Source organism: Saimiri boliviensis, chromosome 21 (genome assembly GCF_048565385.1).
Source record: "Saimiri boliviensis isolate mSaiBol1 chromosome 21, mSaiBol1.pri, whole genome shotgun sequence".
NCBI classification, from domain to species: domain Eukaryota; kingdom Metazoa; phylum Chordata; class Mammalia; order Primates; family Cebidae; genus Saimiri; species Saimiri boliviensis.
The window spans coordinates 9,864,684-9,886,040 of NC_133469.1; the positions used below are offsets into that span (position 1 = coordinate 9,864,684).

At 53.9% G+C, this 21,357-nt stretch overlaps 2 protein-coding genes across 2 annotated transcripts in view; one reads left to right on the forward strand and one right to left on the reverse strand.

Moving 5' to 3' along the window:
* Positions 1–130: 130 nt before the first annotated feature.
* On the reverse strand, positions 131–16,637 carry CSDC2 (cold shock domain containing C2). Its single transcript, XM_003932827.4, has 4 exons — positions 16,428–16,637; positions 5,357–5,655; positions 3,152–3,274; positions 131–1,994 (listed from the first exon to the last, which is right to left on the reverse strand). Exons 2-4 carry the CDS (start codon positions 5,530–5,532, stop codon positions 1,832–1,834), a joined length of 462 nt encoding a protein of 153 aa, XP_003932876.1. The 5' UTR covers positions 5,533–5,655; positions 16,428–16,637; the 3' UTR covers positions 131–1,831.
* Positions 16,638–16,776: 139 nt separating this feature from the next.
* POLR3H (RNA polymerase III subunit H) overlaps positions 16,777–21,357 on the forward strand; it is a 49,414-nt gene continuing 44,833 nt past the window's right edge. The window contains exon 1 of the mRNA XM_074391315.1: positions 16,777–16,941. Within this exon, the coding sequence (XP_074247416.1) occupies positions 16,902–16,941 (40 nt within the window). The 5' untranslated portion in view covers positions 16,777–16,901. The remainder of the gene's footprint in view (positions 16,942–21,357) is intronic.

Genomic DNA, 21,357 nt, shown 5'->3' on the forward strand with positions numbered 1-21,357 from the left:
TCACACAAGAAGTCTGATCCAGTCAAGGAGGGGGGCCATTGAAGCCCCAAAGAAGAGCCAGTTTGGTGTGTCTGCCCCCAGCCCTTTCCTTGGGGACCCTGACACAGAGGCAGCTTCAGGCCACAGTGGGTCACAGTTGAGGGTTTATTGCCAGTGTTAGGAAGAATGGGGGATCCGGGTGGCCAGAGGTCTTGGGAGGAATTCCAAATGGGCGCTGCAGGGCCTGTAAGTGGGGATGAGAGCTGCTGCCCCCCTGCCACCCAGGTGGCCCCAGGCCTATGCCACCATATCCTGACTGCTAGTGGTGGCATAAAAGGCAGCTTCTCCACAGGAGGGGAGCCTCGGGGGCCCCCAGGAGTCAACCCTCACCAACAAGCCCTCTCAAGGGGGCCAGGGGCCCTTGTTCCTCATGGGACAGGTTGGGCCATGCCCATTTTAGGGGGATGACCAGCACACCTCAGGAGCTCTGGGCTCCCAGATTTTGTGCCATGGGCCCTGGGGGCAGGCGGGGGGGATGCAGGCACCCCGGCTGATCTCTACCCTGGTCTTGGGGCACCTACAAGGCCAGGGATCCTCCTAGACAGTCACTGATCCCCTCATGTTGGGCATTTGAGCCCCCAGTGTTACTCACCCTGGCCTGCCCTTCCTTGAACCACGGCCCCACTTCCCCCCGTCAGGCGATGTGCTCTCTAGAAGGGAGGGTGGTGGGCAGGGGGTGTGCGCAGAGGTGGAGGCAGACAGGGCCCTCCTTCTTGGCCTCCTGGGCCAGGCCACCCTTGCCCCTGCTTGGGAGTGAATGAATGCCCACCAGCTTGGATGCACACACATCTTGGCCCCAAAAGGACTCCAGGTGACAGTGACAGCTGCACATCTTCAGGGATGGACGCAGTAAGAGCCACACCTGAGCCGATGGTCTATCAGGGCCTTGGGAAGAGGGGCTGATGTGGGGGCCACAGGGCCTTTCTCCCAGGCCCTCCTCATGGGTGCCCGGGCCTGGCCCTGCCTGATGGATGTGTGTTCATCCATCATCGTGGCGTCCTCAGCAGCCATCAGCCGGGCGTGACCCAGAGCATCAGTGGGGCTTGTGAGTCAGGGGAAAGGAGGGCTGCAGCCAAGCTGCAGAGACGGACCCCCACCCTCTGCAGACCCCTGGGCTCACCTCAGCACAGCCCAGGGGGAGGAGCCCGGAGCCACTGTCAGGCCGAGGAGGAGGGACTGGCCAGCAAAATGGGAGTCCCGAACCCCTTCCTCCCTCAGGCCCCTCTTCCTGCCTCTCCAGTGCACTGAGAGAGGAGAGCAGGTAGGAAGGCTGGCCTCAGCAGTGAGGGGGCCACACACCTCCGTGTCTGCCTCTTCCCCTGCCAGAGGCTGGGAGGCTCCCCGAAAGCGCCCACCGGCCAGGCTTCTGAGGGAGGGTCCAGGCCGTGGTGGGGGACCTCAGCCCAGGGAGGGAGACGTGAATAGCACAGAGGCAGAGGCCAGGGGAGCGAGGCTCTCGTGGTTCAGTCACCACGGGGATGAGTAGGCAGGAGGGCAAGTGGGTCCTGTGTGTCTGAGGCAGGGAGGGAAAGACAGAGGCAGTGGACAGCGAGAAGCCACGTCTGGTGGCCTCGCCCTCCACCCACCTCCTGGCCAGCTCACACAGCAGTCACAGGTCATGGGGTGGGTGGAGGCACACGCTCACAGCCACAAGCACAGACAGACAGACAGACGTGCACAGAGGCCACTGAAGGACTGATCAGCTGGGGCAGTGGGGCATGGAGCCAGCTGCTGCCCGTTCACCCTGTGTGGCTCCCCACCCCCTGGCCAGCTGGCCTGTGAGCCACCCAGCCTAGGAGCCCACGACCTGGCCAGACCACGTCTCATGTGGAGTGTGGGGGGCCAGCTGAGTGAGCACCACCTCCACAGCCTGGAACTTCTGGTTCTTGGGCGGGATGGGGCACATCTTGTAGGTCACCTCGTCGCCCTCCACTGGCACGTACTCCCCCTCGATGCTGGCAGGCAGGAGAGGGGGGTGTCAGCCCAGCAGCAGGCCCTGTGGCCCAGACAACCCTGCGGCCTGGCCTCGGGGACAGCCTGGCCCTAAGCCTGGCTAGGCCAGGAAGCCTGGCCAAGCCTTGCTTCTCAGAACCTCAGCTCCCGAATCTGTAAAATGGGACTCATGGGCATGGTGGCTCATGCCTGTAATCACAGTACTTTGGGAGGCCAAGGCAGGTAAATCACCTGAGGTCAGTATTTGAGATCAGCCTGGCCAACATGGTGAAACCCCATCTCTACTAAAAATACAAAAATTAGCCAGGTGTGGTGGCTTGTGCCTGTAGTCCCAGCTACTTGGAAGCTGAGGCAGGAGAATTGTTTGTACCCAGGAGGTGGAGGTTGCAGTGAGCTGAGATTGTACCATTGCGCTCCAGCCTGGGTGACAGAGTGAGTCTCAAAAAATATGGAACCCATAAGCTGTACCTCCTTTTCTGGGTCCCTTAGGGACTGAGATGTGAAAGGGCACAAGGGAGGTCCCTAAAGCTCCGAGAAGCTCAGTGACCTCCCCAGGTCCTCTTGGCATTAGGAGTGGATGGCACCAGGCCTAGCCATCTCTACTTCCTGGCCTACCTGCCTGAAGGACTTTTCCAGGCTGAGAGGCTCAGGAGCTGGCCCAGCCCTCTTAGGCTCCCGCGATGCTGGAACAGGATCCAGGGCCCAGCCACTGGCTCCCAGGCTTCTGGGGTCCACGTGTCCACTCCCCACCTGCTCCCAGCCCTCCTCCCAAAACGCACCCTCAGCCCCTACTCAGAGGACAGAAAAGGTGCCAAGAAAACAGACCTCAGGGCCTGGTGCAGTGGCTCAGGCCTGTAATCCCAGCACTTTGGGAGGATGAGGTGGGTGGATCACAAGGTCAGGAGTTCAAGACTAGCCTGGCCAAGATGATGAAACCCTGTCTCTACTGAAAATACAAAAATTATCCAGGCATGGTGGCAGATGCCTGTAATTCCAGCTTCTTGGGAGGCTGAGGCAGAGAATTGCCTGGACTTGGGAGGTGGAGGTTGTAGTGAGCTGAGAATGCATCACTGCATTCCAGCCTGGGTGACAAAATTTTTGAGGCACCGTGGGGGACGCTAGGGCAGGGGCCAAGAACAAGGAGGTGAAGGGGACTCACTCAGACACGTGCACAAAGATGTCCTCGGACCCGTTCTCGGGGGTGATGAAGCCATGGCCCTGAGCGCGTGAGAACTGCTTACAAACGCCCTTGAACACGGGGCCAGCTGAGGCACGGGCTGTCCTGGAGAGAGGGTAGTGGGATTGGAGCTGTGGCCTGAGTCATCCCTCCCAGCCCCTACACGTTCCTGAGCCCTTTCTGCTGAGCCTGCCTCAGGGCTGGGAAACTTGCCCCAGGCCAGAAACCACACAGTGATTCCCATTCAAGGATAATGAGGCCAGGCATGCTGTCTCACACCTGTAATCCCAACACTTTAGGAGGCTGAGGTGGGAGGATTGCTTTGTCCTAGGAGTTTGAGACTAGCCTGGGCAAAATAGGGAGACCTCCCATCTCTACAAAAAAAATTTTTTTATTTTTTTAGACAAGGTCTTGCTGTGTCACCTAGACTGGAATGCAGGGAGCACAGTCTCAGTTCACTGCAACCTCCGCCTCTCAAGTTTAAGTGATTCTCGTGCCTCAGCCTCCTGAGTAGCTGGGATGACAGGTACCACCACCATGCCTGGCTAATTGTTTTTCTTTCTTTTTTTTTCTTTTTCTTTTTTCTTTCTTTTTTTTTTTCTCTCTTTTTTTTGCTGTCACTCTTAGGATATGCTTAAATTACTTAATTTTTGCATTTTTAGTAAATACAGGGTTTTGCAGTGTTTGGCCATGTTGGCCAGACTGGCTTGAACTCCTGGCCTCAACTGATCTGCCTGCCTCAATCTACCAAAGTGCTGGGATTACAGGCATGAACCACCGTGTCTGGCCCCAAAATTAAAAAAAAAAAAAATTAGCTGGGGTTGGTGGCATGCGCCAGTAGTCCCAGCCACTCAGGAGGCTGAAGTGGAAGGATCACTTAAGCCCGGGAAGTCTAGGCTGCAGTGATTACACCACTGCACTCCAGCCTTGGTGACAGAGCAAGACCCCGTTCTTCTCAAAAGATCCTTTGGCCTCCTCCATATGGACCCATATTACTACTCCATGTGACCTCATCTGTCATCTACCCCAAAGGCCCAGGGCTAGTCTTTGTCCCGCCTGCCCACCCTCTCCAAAGGTTAACTCCATGTCTTGGGTTTTGCCCATGTGGTGCCATCTGCCTGGAACCACAAGCTCCCTTCTTCACATGATACATCTTCCAAACCCAACCAGGACATCATCTCTTCTCATACCCCATGCTGGGTCCTCACCTCTAACCCTGCTAGGTGGTAATGGATGGCAAACAAGTTCCCCCTGGATTGTAAGCAGCTTGTGGGCTGGGACTTTGTCTTATTCATCACTGGATCCCCCCTGGTCAGGAACTCAGTAAATCTTTGTGAAATAGATGGCTGGAGCCGGGCGCGGTGGCTCAAGCCTGTAATCTCAGCACTTTGGGAGGCTGAGGCGGGTGGATCACTAGGTCAAGAGATCGAGACCATCCTGGTCAACATGGTGAAACCCCGTCTCTACTCAAAATACAAAAAATTAGCTGGGCATGGTGGCGCGTGCCTGTAGTCCCAGCTGCTCAGGAAGCTGAGGCAGGAGAATTGCCTGAACCCAGGAGGCGGAGGTTGCGGTGAGCCGAGATCGTGCCATTGCACTCCAGCCTGGGTAACAAGAGCGAAACTCTGTCTCAAAAAAAAAAAAAAAAAGAAAGAAAAAAAAAGAAATAGATGGCTGGATGGATGGACAGATGGATGGGTGGATTGATGGATTGATTGATGGATTGATTGATGGATGGGTGAACAGGATAGATGGGTGGATGGATGGATGGATGGGTGGGTGGATGGGTGGAGGGATGGGTGGAGGGATGGATAGATGGGTGGGTAGATGGATAGATGGATAGATGGATGGGACAGATGGATGGATGAACAGTTGGCTGGCTGGCTGGCTGAATGGATGGATGGATGGGTGGGTGGATGGATGGATGGAAGGGTGGATGGGTGGGCTGGTGGGTGGATGTGTGGATGGATGGATGGATGAATAGGAGGATAGATGGGTGGATGGATGGATGGATGGGTGGGTGGATGGATGGATGAATGGATGGACGGGACAAACACTGCAGTTACTGGAAGGTCCACACACAGTTCTCCTGTCCCTGGTGAGGACAACTGGGGTTGGAAGAGGATAGAGATAGTCAGCCCCTGTCCTGGTAAATGTCAAGGGTCTGGGCAAGGAGCAGGTACTCACGCTGAATAGGTCCTGGTCCGCTTGGTGGGCAGAGGGCTGGGTAGGTCCCGAAGCGAGACACCACCCCGCTCCCAGACTCTGCTGCCCTCCCGGTGGAAGGGGAAGGTGGGCCAGACTGGGGACTTGGGGGAGTGGAGCGGGGGCACAACTGGGGGTGATGTGGACTCCGAAGTCATGGTGGGGCCAGCAGGAGAGCCTGGTGGGCTCTGGGGCCCAGGGGCCGGTGAGAGGTTTGGGCGTCCTTGCGGGCAGGGCCCGGCCTGGCCCTGCTCTGCGGCCTCAGCAGCCACAGGCTCCGTCTGGAAGAGGAAGAAAGAGGCACAGGTGAGTCCAGTCCAGGGGAGCTGCTCCTGGACCCTGGCCACAGTCAGGAGGGCTGGTCCCACCTGTTATCCTCACAGCGTGACTTCAAGGCACAAAGAACCCCATTGAGGCTCAGCGTCCTCACCAGAAAAACAAAACTAGGGATCATATGACCCCTAAGTCCAGTGTGTAGTTCAATTCTCTTAAGTCCAGGGGCCTGGGAGGTGGCTCGGTAGGGTGGCCAGTGGTCTGGAATATGGTTCGGCATAAGGGTCAGTTGTTTCAGAGTCACACGTCTGGATTCAAATCTCAGCTTTTGTCACCTACAACTTGATGACCTCAAGCAAGCCAAACCACATATCAGCTCCAACATGGTGGGTGGGAGTGTGGGCTCCAGACCCAGGCCTGGGTTTGAATCTTGCATCCTTCACCTTCTGGCTACATGGCCTTGGCCCAGGTCAACATTATTTTTTTTCAGACAGAATTTTGCTCTTGTTGCCTAGGCTGGAGTGCAATGGTGATCTCAGCTCACTGCAGCCTCTACCTCCCCAGTTCAAATGATTCTCCTGTCTCAGCCTCCTGAGTAGCTGAGATTACAGGCACCCACCATATCCGGCTAATTTTTTTTTTTTTTTTTTTTTTTTTGAGACGGAGTTTCGCTCTTGTTACCCAGGCTGGAGTGCAATGGCGCGATCTCGGCTCACCGCAACCTCCGCCTCCTGGGTTCGGGCAATTCTCCTGCCTCAGCCTCCTGAGTAGCTGGAATTACAGGCACACGCCACCATGCCCAGCTAATTTTTAGTATTTTTAGTAGAGACAGGGTTTCACCATGTTGACCAGGATGGTCTCGATCTCTTGACCTCGTGATCCACCCGCCTCGGCCTCCCAAAGTGCTGGGATTACAGGCTTGAGCCACTGCGCCTGGCCGGTGAACACTTTTAACCTCTGATTCTGTTTTCTGTTCTGTAAAATGGGGCTTTTTTTTTTTTTTGAGACAGGAACTCATCCAGGCTGGGGAACTCTGACATGATCATGACTCACTGCAGCCTCCATCTCCTGGGCTCAATCGATCCTCCCACCTCAGCCTCCCAAGTAGATGGAACTACAAGCATGTACCACCACATCAGGTAGTTGTTTCTTTGTTTGAGACAGACTCTTGCTTTGTCACCCAGGCTGGAGTGCAATGGTGTGATCTTGGCTCACTGCAACTTCCACCTCCTGGGTTCAAGTGATCCTTCTGCCTCAGCCTCCCAAGTAGCTGGGATTACAGGTGCATGCCACCACACATGGCTAATTTTTGTATTTTTAGTAAAGATGGGTTTTCAACATGTTGGCCAGGCTGGTCTCGAACTCCTGACCTCAGGTAATCCACCTGCCTCAGCCTCCCAAAGTGCTAAGATTACAAGCCTGTGGCCTCCATTTCATACCCCTTCTGCCCCAGAGCTTGGAGTTCCCAAGGAAGGAAAATCACCCAGCAGCTTCCTATAAGGTTTCTTCGGAGTCCAGAGCTCAAAAATCCTGAACACACTGCATGGCAGGCTTGGATGAGTCCAGGAGTTCATTGGAGCAGGTCTTCTGGCCTCTGCTCAAGATTATACAGTGAGTGGAAATTTTCTGAGCCAAGATGCTGAGCTGGCTCTGTCATCCCTGGTGATGGAAGTAGAGAAGTATCCTCCCTCTTCCCAAAACCCTCCCCCTCCAGCCAGGAGGGCGGGAGAGCCCTGGGCCTGGCTCCCCTCATAGCCCCTCAACTCTGAAAAGACTGATGTGGGGCTTTTCAGTCTGAGCTCACTCCAGGAGGCAAGGCAAACCAGGCTTTTCACCCTTATTTTGGAGAGAAGAAAATGGAAGCTTCATGAAGCAATCACACACACGGCTGGATGCAGTGGCTCATAACTGTAATCCCAGCACTTTGGGAGGCCGAGGTGGGCAGATCACTTGAGGTCACGAGTTTGAGACCAGCCTGGCTAACATGATGAAACACCATCTCTACTAAAAATACAAAAATTAGTCGGGCTGGGCGTGGTGGCTCCCGCCTGTAATCCAAGCACTTTGGGAAGCCAAGGCAGGTAGATTACCTGAGATCAGGAGATTGAGACCATCCTGGCCAACATGGTGAGACCCTATCTCTATTAAAAATACAAAAATTGGCCGGGCACGGTGGCTCAAGCCTGTAATCCCAGCACTCTGGGAGGCCGAGGCAGGTGGATCACAAGGTCAAAAAGATCGAGACCATCCTGGTCAACATGGTGAAACCCCGTCTCTACTAAAAATACAAAAAAATTAGTTGGGCATGGTGGCGCGTGCCTGTAATCCCAGCTACTCAGGAAGCTGAGGCAGGAGAATTGCCTGAACCCAGGAGGCGGAGGTTGTGGTGAGCCAAGATCATGCCATTGCACTCCAGCCAGGGTAACAAGAGTGAAACTCTGTCTCAAAAAAAAAAAAAAAAAAAATACAAAAATTAGCTGGGCATGATGGCGCATGCCTGTAATCCCAGCTACCTGGGAGGCTGAGACAGAAGAATCGCTTGAACCCAGGAGGTGGAGGTTGCAGTAAGCTGAGATCACATCACTGCACTCCAGCCTGGGTGACAGAGTGAGACTCCGTCTAAAAAAAAAAAAAAAAAAAAAGTGAGACTCCGTCTAAAACAAACAAAAAAAAAAGGTGTGGTGGCATATGCCTGTAGTCCCAGCTACTCGTGAGGCTGAGGCACGAAAATCGCTTCAACCCAGGAGGCGGAGGTTGCAGTGAGCCAAGATCACACCACTGCACTCCAGTGTGGGTGACCAAGCGAGACTCTGTCTCCAAAACAAAAAAAAGAAGCAACCACACAAACACCTGGACATGAAGGTTCATGAATGGTCACACCAGTGCTCATTCACAGCAGCCAACACGTGAAAACAGCCTGCGCCCATCAGCAGATGAATGGATAATAATAAATGATGGTCTAGCCACATGGTAGACTAGCACTTGGCCATAAGAAAAAGAAAAGAAGAAATACTGATTCATGCTACACCCTGGATGAACCCTGCAAACATTATGCTAGAATGTTTGCAAGGTCACAGAGAAGAAGCCAGTCCCCCCAAAAAACACAGATGGCATGATTCTGTCTCTGAGGCAAATCCTCATAGATAGGAAGTTGACTGGTAGTCACCAAGGCTGGGGAGGAGGGAGAGGGGAGAGCTGCCAATGGGTAAGAGGGTTTCTTTTTGGGGAATGAAAATGTTCTATAATTGGCTGTGGTGATGGCTGCACAACTCTGTGAATGTACTAAAAACAACTGAACTGAACGCCTTAAGCAGGTGAATTTTATGGTATGTGAACAATAGCTCAGTAAAGCTGTTACCAAAAAAAGACAGGGCAGCGAAGTTACCTGAGATGACACAGCTGGGAAGCACCAGGCATCCTACAGTGCACTTCTAGAGTGCCACCTGCCCCACCTGGGTGAGGGGTGGCAGGTGATGGGAACAGAGGCCCTGCCTCCGTCTCTCTAGGAAGCAGGGTGATCCTGGCCTCCTGACTGCAGTTTTCCCAGGCCTGGTATTGTGCTTGGCAGTGACAGCCAGTGCTGGGAGGCCATAGAGGGCAGGGAGGGAAGAGGAGGATGGGGAGGAGGAGATGCAGCTCACGGTGGTTACCAGGGAGATGCAGCTGAGTTGGGGACTGCTCTGGCCAGCCAGGCCTCCCACCCAAGTGACCGTGCAGCTCTGGGGCCTCATGCTAAGTAGGCAGCAGGGATGGGGGAAAGACCCACTGATGACTCTGGGCCAGGGTTGAGGGCAGCCTCCCCACGATGGGCTCTCAGATGGCAGAGAGACCAGACAGCAGAGGGGAGGCAGAAGAGCCACAGCAAAGACAGGAAGGACCAAGAGGAGGCAGCGTGTCAGCCTCCAGGCAGGAGCTCAGCAGGGGCGGGAGACAGGCAGCTTCCACAAAACAGAGAACATAGGCCGGGCGCGGTGGCTCAAGCCTGTAATCCCAGCACTTTGGGAGGCCGAGGTGGGTGGATCACGAGGTCAAGAGATCGAGACCATCCTGGTCAACATGGTGAAACCCCATCTCTACTAAAAAAATACAAAAAAATTAGCTGGGCATGGTGGTGCGTGCCTGTAATCCCAGCTACTCAGGAGGCTGAGGCAGGAGAATTGCCTGAACCCAGGAGGCGGAGGTTGTGGTGAGCCGAGATCGCGCCATTGCACTCGAGCCTGGGTAACAAGAGTGAAACTCCGTCTCAAAAAAAAAAAAAAAAGACAGAGAGAACAGGCTTCTCCCCATCTCCCACTGCAGCCTCAGTTTCCCTAATCTGGAAAATGGGGATCACAAAAAATCCTCCCCCAGCCGGCAAGATGGCTCACGCCTACAATCCCAGCACTTTGGGAGACCCAGGCAGGAGGATCATGTAAGCCCAGGAGCTCAAGACCAGCCGGGGCAACATAGTGAAACCTCATGTCTACAAAAAATACACAAATTAGCTGGGCATGGTGGTGGTGCACATGTAGTCCCAGCTACTTGGACATCTGAGGCAGCAGGATCGTTTGGACTGGGTAGGTCAAGGCTGCAGTGAGCCGAGATCGTGCCTCTTCACTGCAGTCTGGGGGATAAAGTGAGACACAGTCTTAAAAAAAAAAATTAGCTAGGTGTAGTGGTGCATGCCTATGGTCCCAGCTACTCAGGAGGCTAAAGTGGGAGGATTGCTTGAGCCCAGGAGGTCGAGGCTGCAGTGAATGGTGATCAAGCTACTGCACTCCAGCCTGGGCAACAGAGCAAGACCCTGTCCCAAAAAAAAAAAAAAAAAAATAGAGAGAGAGACTCTCTCCTCCAAGGGCTCTTTTGAGGATCAAATGAGAATGGAGATGGGATGTGAGAAGCACTGAGTAGAGGCTGGGTGCTGGGTGAGAGCCTGCTTCTCCCAGACAGGGCTATGGAATTGGGTGTCAAGGGGAGAGGGAGTTGGGAAAGGAGAGACCCAGCCAAGCTGGGCCAAGCCCACCATTCACTCATCGTCTCTTCTTCCCTAAGGATCTCCCAACCCCTCACAGCTCCACAGTCTCTTGTTTTGTTTAATTCCTGCAACTGCTCTTCAAGCCTGGTGCTATTATGACTCCACTTTGCAGATGAGGAAACCGAGGCTCAGAGAGGTTAAATCACTCACTCAAGGCCACAAACCCATCCATCAAAAACTGAGCCAGAATTTGAATCAGCATGATCTGACTCTGGGGCCTTTGAGTGGGAAGACAGGAGTCCTGTGTCCAGGCCCTGCCTTGCTACTGACCTACTATGTGACCTGGTACAGGGCCTTTCCCTCTCTGGGCCCTGCCAGGGCCTGGGCTTGGAGGACCTGCACAATGCCCAGCAACCCAGGAGACCAGAGAGAAGGGAACAGGGAGATATGGAGCAAGCCTCCAGTTCAGACCCTGCCTCTCCAGAGCATTGCTGCCAAAGAGGGCAAGTGAAAATGAGGCTTTCATTGGCTGAATGCCATGTACTGTGCAAAAGTCTTTACAGAAAATCTTTTCTACGTTTCAGCCTCCCAGTTACCCTATAGAGTTGAAATTACAATTTCTCCATTTTACAGATGAGGTAGCTGAGGCTCAAAGAGGGTGAGTGACTTGCCCAGTCACACAGTGGGTGACAGAGCCCCAGGTCGGTCTAACAGTAAACCTGTGCTCTTCCTGTGAAGATAAATTCTGTTCCTGGTTCAGCCAAGATGAGGCTGGAGTTTTTCCAAAAGGACTTTCTCTGAGAAACTAAATGGGAAAATAAACTCCCCCAAGAGCAGAGAAACTGATATGCTTCTAGAACATTTGTTTCCACTCAAACAGAGCTAAAGGCCAGCTCCAGGGGGATTTCGTGCGTCCTTCTGGGGCCATCTCCTGCCAGGAATAATGCCCTTCAGAACCAGCAGTCAGGTAAGAGGGCAGCCTGGGCCCCAGACTGCTTGAGTTTAAATCCTGGCTCCACTGCAACCCAGCTTTGTGACCCTCACTTCCCTGCCCCCTCCGGCCCCCTGAGAGAGTCTGGCTCTGTTGCCCAGACTGGAGTGCAGTGGTGCGATCTGGGCTCACTGTAACCTCTGCCTCCTGGGTTCCAGTGATTCTCCTGGCTCAGCCTCCCAAGTAGCTGAGATTACAGGCGCCTCCCACCACACCTAACTAGTGTGTGTGTGTGTGTGTGTGTGTGTGTTTTAGTAGAGATGAGGTTTTACCATGTTGGCCAGGGTGGTCTTGAACTCCTGACCACAGGTGATCCACCCACCCTGGCCTCCCAAAGTACTGGGATTACAGGCATGAGCCACTGTACCCAGCCAACCCTCCCATTTTGTGCCTCAGTTTCCTCATCTGTCAAATGGGGCTCATCTTAACATCCTACCCAAGTTGGGAGGAACCACAGAGCTGCATCAAGGGTCCCCCTGTGAATGTGCATCTCCTTACACCCCTGGCCCTGCGTTTGGGCTCTGAGCCAAACTCATCTTCATTTGCCTGTGGGAGGCCAGACCCCAACTGACTGACTGCAGACAAAGGGGCCCGGAGGTAAACAAACGTCAGACTGTTTAGAGATAACCTGAGGCTGGATGCGTGTCATGGGGCACTCTGGGTGGTGACTCAGCCTTCTTGGCAGATGAACCATAGCCCATGCTGGGGCTCTGCTCCAATTCTCAGCTCCCCCAAAAGAATGGAGAATGGGGCAGGAAATGTTTGTCATGGTCCTCTCTCATTTTTTTTTATTTTTTGAGACAGGGTCTCACTTTGTCCCCAGGCTAGAGTACAGTGGCAAGATCACGGCTCACGATCAGCCTCAGTCTCCCTAAGTGCTAAGATTACAGTGTGAGTCACTGTGCCTGGCCATGGTCCTTTTTTTTTTTTTTTTTTTTTTTTTGAGACAGAGTCTTACTCTGTCACCCAGGTTGGAGTGCAGCAGTGCAATCTCAGCTCACTGCAACCTTCACCCTCTGGGTTCAAGTGATTCTGCTGCCTCAGCCGCCTGAGTAGCTGAGATTACAGGCACCTGCCACCACGCCCAGCTGATTTTTGTGTTTTTATTAGAGACGGGGTTTCACCATATTGACCAGGCTGGTCTTGATTTTCTGACCTTGTGAGCCACTGCATTGGTGTTGGAATTAAAGGTGTGAGCCACCTCGCCCTTGTTGTTGTTGTTGTTGTTGTTGTTGTTTTTGACACTGAGTCTCACTCTGGCATCCAGGCTGGAGTGCAGTGGTGTGATCTCAGCTCACTGAAACCTCCATCTTCCAGGTTCAAGTGATTCTCCTGATGCAGCCTCCCAAGTAGCTGGGATTACAGGTGCATGCTACTACACCCAGCTAATTTTTGTATTTTTAGTAGAGACAGGGTTTTACCGTGTTGGCCAGGCTGGTCTTAAACTCTTTACCTCAGGTGATCCACCCACTCTTGGCCTCCCAGTGTGCTGGGGTTATAGACACGAGCCACCACGCCTGACCGTATGATCCTCTCTTGACCATGAGAATCTCTCTTAGTCTGGGAAAATCTGGGAAAGACAGCCTGCTAAGCCACCCAGTGCTGTGTGACCTGAAGCAGGCACCTGCCCCTCTCTGGGCCTCACCTTTCTCTTCAGCTACGTGCACCATCACTAGTACAGATGACTGATGAAGGTCAGGCCAACTCTCCTCTGAGGTTTTCAAAACACACATGTAAATGAAATCAAACTGATTGCAGGCACCAGGACAACAAATGTGAGGGTGACAGCTGTCCTTAGTTGTCTGTTCCAGTGCAGGGAATAGACACAGATGATTAAAATGAAGCCTGGGAAGTCCTGACGTGAGCCTCAACCACCATCTAGTGATCTGTTGATATTGACCATGAGCCAAGCCCTTTGCCCCATTTTTTCACTTTGATCTCAAAAGAACCCCATGCAGTAACTATCACTAGTACACCCATTCTTCTGAAGAGTAAACTGAGGCTCAGAGAGGTTGAGAGGCTCACTGAGCTCACACAGCAGGTCAGGTGCAGCATGTCTGCCCTCTGGAGATGTCTAGGGAGGTGAAGACCAGCCATTCCTTGAGGGTGGCACCCACCCTCCCCTGGAGAAGGAGGAGTGGGGTGTGGAATTCCTGGGGAGTCAGGACTCGGGCTTTTATTTCTGGCTTTGTGCTGACTCAGACCATGACCTTGGGTGAGTCACTTGCCAGCTCTGCTAAGCTTAAAAACAACTCCCCCAATAAAAATGTCCCAGCCCCAAGCCCCCATCACAGGGGAGCAGATGGGAGGGCTGGGTACGGTTGCTTAAAAATAGAAAGGGCTCCGGGCACGGTGGCTCAAGCCTGTAATCTCAGCACTTTGGGAGGCCGAGGCGGGTGGATCACGAGGTCGAGAGATCGAGCCCATCCTGGTCAACATGGTGAAACCCCGTCTCTACTAAAAGTGCAAAAAATTAGCTTGGCATGGTGGCACGTGCCTGTAATCCCAGCTACTCAGGAGGCTGAGGCAGGAGAATTGCCTGAGCCCAGGAGGCGGAGGTTGCGGTGAGCCGAGATCACGCCATTGCACTCCAGCCTGGGTAACAAGGGCGAAACTCCGTCTCAAAAAAAAAAAAAAAAAAAAAAAGAAAGGACGGGGAACACAAGGATGACGATGGCAGGGCTTCCTGAACATCGGAGACTTATGTACAGTGGGCCCTGGGAGGGTGAGAAAACCAACTCAGGACCCCTGGGCAGGAGCTGACGCTTCCCTGGCTCCTCCCCCTCACCCAGCCTCCCAGATGCTCCTTAAAATACATCACTGTCTGAGCTGCTCTTGCAGCCCGAGGTGACCTGATTAAACCTGGTTCCTTCCCCCATGCAGCCTGTGTGCCTGCATCTGTGCCTGGGGGCGCTGCCCCAGCCAATACTTGAGCTTAATTATTTAAGAGACCCTGTAGTCCTCCTCCCTGTCACATGCCCAGGCTGTCCTGGGGAACCGATATGGTTAAGGCCTTTGGGCTTCTTTGGCTTGGGTGGAGGGGGGAAGCCAGGACAGCACGGGGAGAGCCAGGTTCACAAACCAGTCCCACCTCTGCTTGGCTGTGTGACCCTAGGCAAGTCACTTTCCCATTTTGAGACCCTAGAGAGAGGAATAGACTGGTCAAAGTCATGCATAGAGCATCTGAACTTGAACTCAAATCAGTGTGACCCCAAAGCAGATGAACTCCCTACTACTCTTAGTCTCCCATTTTGCTGCTCAGCATGGACAAAGGTCTGAACTGCCCAAGCCGCATTCCTACAAGGCTCTGGGTCCTGGCTGCCCTGGTTGTGACCATGGACATAACTGGCTCAGCCAATACCAGAGCTCAGCGAGGTCCTGAGCGCCCTCTGCTGGGTGCCACCCTGGGGGCACTACTACAGACTGGCTGGCAGGTGTCCCTTCCCCACCAGCCATCTGAGAGTGTCCCCAAGTCCCCCTCAGGGAATCCCCCTGCGCTTCCACGAACATTGCCTAGCCATCTCTCTCCAAGCCTGGGAGAGCCCTCTGTGGGCAAAACTGTTTTCTGGCCTTTCCCAAGCCAACAAGCAGGCAGTTCCTGTCTTTTTTTTTTTTTTTTTTGAAGAGGGTGAAGATGGGTCAAAGTAGGCAGATAAGGAAAACAGACATTTTTGGAGAAGACTTCAAGGAAATGGGGTGGGGTGGGGTAAAGCTGGGAGGAGGAAACATTCAGAATTTGGAGGGCCCAGAGGACTCTGGGATGGAGTCAGTTTTGGGAAACCAGTTCCCCATCCCCCAGAAAGCTGGAGACCCCCTTTCCCAGGGAGAGGCCCCTGCCAGATCACAGCCAGGCAGTGTGATGCCAGGCTCTCAGAGAGGTTGCCCACCCCCTGCCGGGCATACTTCCTCCTCCCCTCCCCCAGCCTCAGTGGATGCAGCAGTTCACACTCTGTATTTATTATTGTTCTCACTTTGTGTCCCCCTCCCCTCTCCCTGGGAAGAGCCTGCAGGCTGGCAGCTTGGCAGGAACCTGCTGTCTCCTTGTGGGTGCCAGCGTCGCCCCTTATCTCCGCCTGGACTCCCTGTGCTAGGGTTAGGCCACTCAGGGGCTTGGCACCAGCCAAGGCCACCCTAAGTCCCTGCATCCCACGATAGGGGTGTCCTAGCAGGCCCTGGCTTATCACCCCTGCCGTCCGGGGGCTGCACCCTGGCAAGGGTGGAGGTCAGAGCAGACCAGCAGGCAGGCAAGAAGCAAGGGCTCGGGGTGGGGTGTTTCCCCGGGAAGAGAATAACCACACAGAGCCACCTCTCCAAGCCAACTAACACTATTATCCCCATCACACTGGGGGAAAAAATCGAGTCAGGATAAGACAGATGTTCCAGGTTCAACTGTCTCCCTGTCCCAGCCGGTCCCTTCCCAGCCCCAACCCCAGTCCCGCATTCCAGGGGAAAGACCAGCCACCCTCCCTGCTGCACTCTGCTTTCAGCAGCTGGAAATGGCAGTAGGATTTCTCTGGTCAAGGCGGTCCTCTCTCCCCCTGCTTCCCAGACAGGAGGCTGCGGCTTGGCAGGTATCTGCTGCTTTCTGCTTCCTGAGCCAGACGCAGGTCCCAGACACAGACAGACACACTCCCACGGGAGCCACACAGCCTCACCTTGTTTGGGGGTCACGGGGAGAGAAGGAGGGAGGGAGAGACAGTTGGGATCCAGCACCCTATCTGTAAGCTGAATGGGGCTCATCCAGCCCCCACCTTCACGTTTGTCCCTCTCTCCTTCGGCCTGGCCAAAGCCACAGTTTCTAGCACAGTGTCCTCAGCCCCCATCCAGCCCCTCACCTCTCCTGGGCAGCCGGGGTCCAGGCACTGCCTCCTGCGGCGTCCTCGCTCTGCCTCCCTCTGGCGCGTGGAGCTGGCGGGCAAGGGATGGGTCTGGAAGATGTGTGTGTGTGTGTGTGTGTGTGTGTGTGTGTGCGCGTGTGTGTGTGTGTGCGCGCGCGCGCCTGTGTGTGTGTGTGTGTGTGTGCTCTCGCTCTCGCGGGCGGTACCTCAGCCCCTCACTCACTCACACGCCTTCCAACTGACGTCAGGGAGAGCAAGAGGGAGGGACTGGGATGCGAATTTGTACTCCCTGCTTAAAGGGACCGGGCTCTGTGGCTTCTGGCCCAGACACCACTTCCTGAGTCAAGCACCGCCAGGTGAGAGGCTCAGCTGCGTCTCTCGGGGGCCCTAAAGCTTCCTTTTTTGGAAAGTGGCTTTTATGGCTGGGCCACGGTATAATTTGCCCTGCCCAGTGAGCGCAGCTGCTGAGGAATGCAGGGGAGGAAGAACCTGGGACAGCGCCACGTTCCTGGTAATTAGAGAGCAAGTGGGGGGTGGTGAGTGTGAGTGCGAGTGAGTGCACACTGGGGGGGCCGGTGGGGGAGGTGGGGGTGATTGGGGGTGAGTCTGGGAGGATAGAGGTCAGGGCCAAGAGGAGCCGCCCCCAGATGGGGCTCAAGACAAGCCAGGTTCCCAGGGACGCCCAGACGCTCATCTCCCCTCCGGACGCTCAGTGGTCCTGTCCTCTGCTAGTACAGACGCTGATGGCACTCAGGTCTGTCCCCTCAATGGCCTCTGAGATGCTGGAGATGAGTCACATGTGCTCATCTCCATTTGCCACTTGTAATATTTCCATGAAATTGAATTGAGGAAGACCCTAAGAGAGTGATGGCTTGAAGGTGCACAGGTGGACACCCCACAGCCTGGCAGGCTCTGAATAGAGTGGACTGATTGAATCCAGGTGCCCAGGCTGTGAAGTGCTCTGCACTGTCAAGCCGTGTGACCTTGGGCCAGCCACTGAGGGCCTTTGGAGGTTGAGTATGTGATGTCCCTAAACCCAGGGCCGGCTGGAGGAGGCCTCCAGAAAGGAGCTTCTCTTCCTTCTTTCAGTTCCTTCTCAGCCTCGGCTTGGACAGAAGGCAGCCTTCCCCTGGTATCTCCTGGTACTACTGAGGCAGGCTGGCATTTTCAAAAGGAGTCTTATTAATATAAAAAGCAGGTGAAAGTTAAAAGGGAAACCATGAAGCAAAGTACAAGTAACTGATACACATAGCTAAGATGCCACTAGGGCTTGCCCTCATTGAAACCTCACAACAATTTATTAATTTATTTTTGTCGTCCTTCCTTCACTGGTGAAGAAATAGGGGCTCAGAGAGGAGGAAGGACTTGCCTGTGTTCTTTCTTTTTTTTCTTTCTTTCTTTCTTTTTTTTTTTTTTTTTTTTTTTTTTTTTTTTTTTTGAGACAGTCTCACTCCTCTGTCACCAGGCTGGAGTGCAGGGGTGCGATCTCAGCTCACTACAACTTCTGCCTCCTGGGTTCAAGTGATTCTCCTGCCTCAGCCTCCCGAGTAGCTGGGACTACAGGAGCGCACCACCATGGCCAGCTAATTTTTGTATTTTTAGTAGAGACGGAGTTTTACCATGTTGGCCAGGATGGTCTTGATCTCTTGACCTCGTGATCCATCTGCCTCGGGCTCCCAAAGTGCTGAGATTATAGGTGTGAACCACTACACCCAGCTGCCTATTTTCTTTCAACTAGCTAGAGGGGTACTGGAACCCAGGACCACCCAATGTCACTACACACCCCTGCCCCTCCAGAACCTCTCCAGACAATCACAGCTCACTGCAGCTTCCAACTCCTGGGCTCAAATGATCCTCCTACCTCAGCCTCTTGAGTAGCTGGGACTACAGGTGTACACCACCAGGCCTGGCTAATTTTTCCAAAAAGCATTTTGTAGAGACGGGATTTCACTATGTTGCACAGGCTAGTCTCAAACTCCTGGCTTCAAGCAATCCTCCTGCCTCAGCCTCCCAAAGTGCTGGGATGATATCCTCTCCTCTTTCTTCTTTGCCTTCCTCTCCTCCAGCAATAATAGCTTTCAAAGGGCTCTCACAGGCATCCTCTTGCCTGCTTCTTTTTTTTTTTTTTTTTTTTTTTTTTTTTTGAGGCAGAGATTTGCTCTTGTTGCCCAGGCTGGAGTGCAATGGCTCAATCTCGGCTCACTGTAACCTCCGCCTCCTGGATTCAAGCAATTCTGCCTCAGCCTGCCAAGTAGCTGGGAATACAGGCATGTACCACCACACCCAGCTAATTTTGTGTTTTTAGTAGAGATGGGTCAGGCTGGTCTTGAACTCCTGACTTCAGGTGGTCTGCCCGCCTTGGCCTCCCAAAGTGCTGGGATTACAGGGATAAGCCACTGTGCCTGGCCTGACCCATGTTTTTCAAACACACCAACATGCCCTCCCAGCAGAAGCGCTGGAGCCATGGTGGACACTGGCAGTTTTCCCTGGCCACCCTCACTGTCCTGTCCGCTGGGAACTGCCTTGCTGTTGCCACCTGGGGAATCACCTCTCCCCATTCTTTTTTTTTGAGACGGAGTTTCGCTCTTGTTACCCAGGCTGGAGTGCAATGGCACGATCTTGGCTCACCGCAACCTCCGCCTCCTGGGTTCAGGCAATTCTCCTGCCTCAACGTCCTGAGTAGCTGAGATTACAGGCACGCGCCACCATGCCCAGCTAATTTTTTGTATTTTAAGTAGAGACGGGGTTTCACCGTGTTGACAAGGATGGTCTCGATCTCCTGACCTCGTGATCCACCCGCCTCAGCCTCCCAAAGTGCTGGGATTACAGGCTTGAGCCACCGCGCCCGGCTTTCCTCTCCCCATTCTTGGTCTGTAGGACCTCTGGCCCAGGCCTGGCCAACCAGAGCTGGCATCAGGACTTAAGCTGGAATGTGGATGCCAGGCTGGCCCTTCTCCCAGGGGCCCCCAAGTTGGTTGAGTGATGGGTTATAAGCTGATTGGCCAGCAGAGGGGGAGTGGCCAGGTGGACTTTTCTGCACTCCAGGTGACCAGATGAGCTAGAGAGAAGACATCTAGAGGGAAGCGGCTTGGGAGGTTGGAAGGCCCTTAGCTGGGTATGGCTTGGGGTGGCGGCGGAACAGGAAGGAGGCAGTGTCAGGGGACACGAAGCCGGGCCCTGGAGGCTGAGGCTGGGCTGCTGTGGCCAAGGCCCTGACCCCTCCCTTCACAGCCAGTCTCCTTTCTCTTGGCCCCTCCGGTGGGCAGCTGAAAATGTGCCTGGGGCTGGCAGGCAGCCAGAGAGCAGTGAATGGAGGAGGCTGGGCAGAGCATGAAGCCGTGTTATGATTATTCCTGAGCTGGCGATGAGAGGGCACAGCTGTTCATTCAGGAAAAGAGCAGCCGCAGCCCCACCTACCCACCCACCAGCAGCTGAGTAACAAAGAAATCGTCTGCTTGAAACCAGGGGCTCCGCGGTGGAGGCTATTTTTGTGAAAAGCTGAGAATTCAAAACTCATCTCCTCGAAAGCCTCCCTTGCCTTGCAGAAGCTGAAGAGGTGGGTTAGAGCCGAATAGCCCCTGTGACTGATTCCACCTGAATTACAATTCTCACTCCTGTTATCAATGGTCAGCCCACCTGTGGTGGCCAGGCCTGGACCTACGTGGCATGGAATCCACATCCCTTTGACATATAGACACCTCTAAGATGTTGATGCCATGTGACAAGATGATGAGTGTGCTCAGGCCCAGAGAGGTTAAGAAACTTGCCCGGCCGGGCGCGGTGGCTCAAGCCTGTAATCCCAGCACTTTGGGAGGCCGAGGCGGGCGGATCACAAGGTCAAGAGATCGAGACCATCCTGGTCAACATGGTGAAACCCCGTCTCTACTAAAAATACAAAAGTTAGCTGGGCATGGTGGCGCGTGCCTGTAATCCCAGCTACTCAGGAGGCTGAGGCAGGAGAATTGCCTGAACCCAGGGGGCAGAGGTTGCGGTGAGCCGAGATCGCGCCATTGCACTCCAGCCTGGGTAACAAGAGCGAAACTCCATCTCAGAAAAAAAAAAAAAAAGAAAGAAACTTGCCCAGCATCACACAGCTGGTGATGGAGCTGGTATTAAAACACAGAGGTTCTGGCTTCATTACACTCCTATTCTTTCTGCCATGCCACACTGTCTTTAAAATGGCATTTCAATTCCCTGGATGCCCATCTCCCCCACAGTGGGAGTCTTCTCCAGCCTGGACTCATATTTTTGCCCAGTCAATCAGAGTGGGTCTTTCTTCCTTTTTTTGGAAACAAAGTTTCGCTCTTGTTACCCAGGCTGCCGTGCAGTAGTGCAATCTCGGCTCACTGCAACTTCTCCTTCCCGGGTTCAAGCAATTTTCCTGTTTCAGCCTCCCAAGTAGCTGGGATTATAGGCACTGCCACTACACTCGACTAATTTTATGTATTTTATTTTATGTTTTTGAGATGGAGTCTCACTCTGTAGCCCAGGCTGGAGTGCAATGGCGTGATCTTGGCTCACTGCAACATCTGCCTCCCAGGTTCAAGCAATTCTTCTGCCTCAGTCTCCCGAGAAGCTGGAACTACAGGCATGTGCTACCACACCTACCTAATTTTTGTATTTTTAGTGGAGACGGGGTTTCACCATATTAGCCAGGCTGGTCTCACACTCCTGACCTCGTGATCCTCCTGCCTCGACCTCCCAAAGGCTGGGATTACAGGCATGAGCCACTGCGCCTCGCCTCGCCAGTTTTTTTTGGATTTTTAGTAGAGATGGAGTTTCATCATGTTGGCCAGGCTGGTCTCGAACTCCTGACCTCAGGTAATCCTCCCACTTTGGTCCCAATAAAGCACTGGGATTACAGGTGTGAGCCACCTCGCTGGCCTAAAATGTCTTTTCAATTCCCTGGATGTCCATTTCCCCCACC

Bases quoted from the DNA above. Each gene is read 5' to 3' on its own strand.
- CSDC2 (XM_003932827.4), bottom strand. From the start codon at position 5,532: ATGACTTCGGAGTCCACATCACCCCCAGTTGTGCCCCCGCTCCACTCC. The intron at 3,275-5,356 runs GTGAGTACCTGC...CCCTCTCTCCAG, and splicing joins CGGACCAGGACCTATTCAGC to GACAGCCCGTGCCTCAGCTG. The intron at 1,995-3,151 runs GTGAGTCCCCTT...CCTGCCTGCCAG, and splicing joins ATCTTTGTGCACGTGTCTGA to CATCGAGGGGGAGTACGTGC.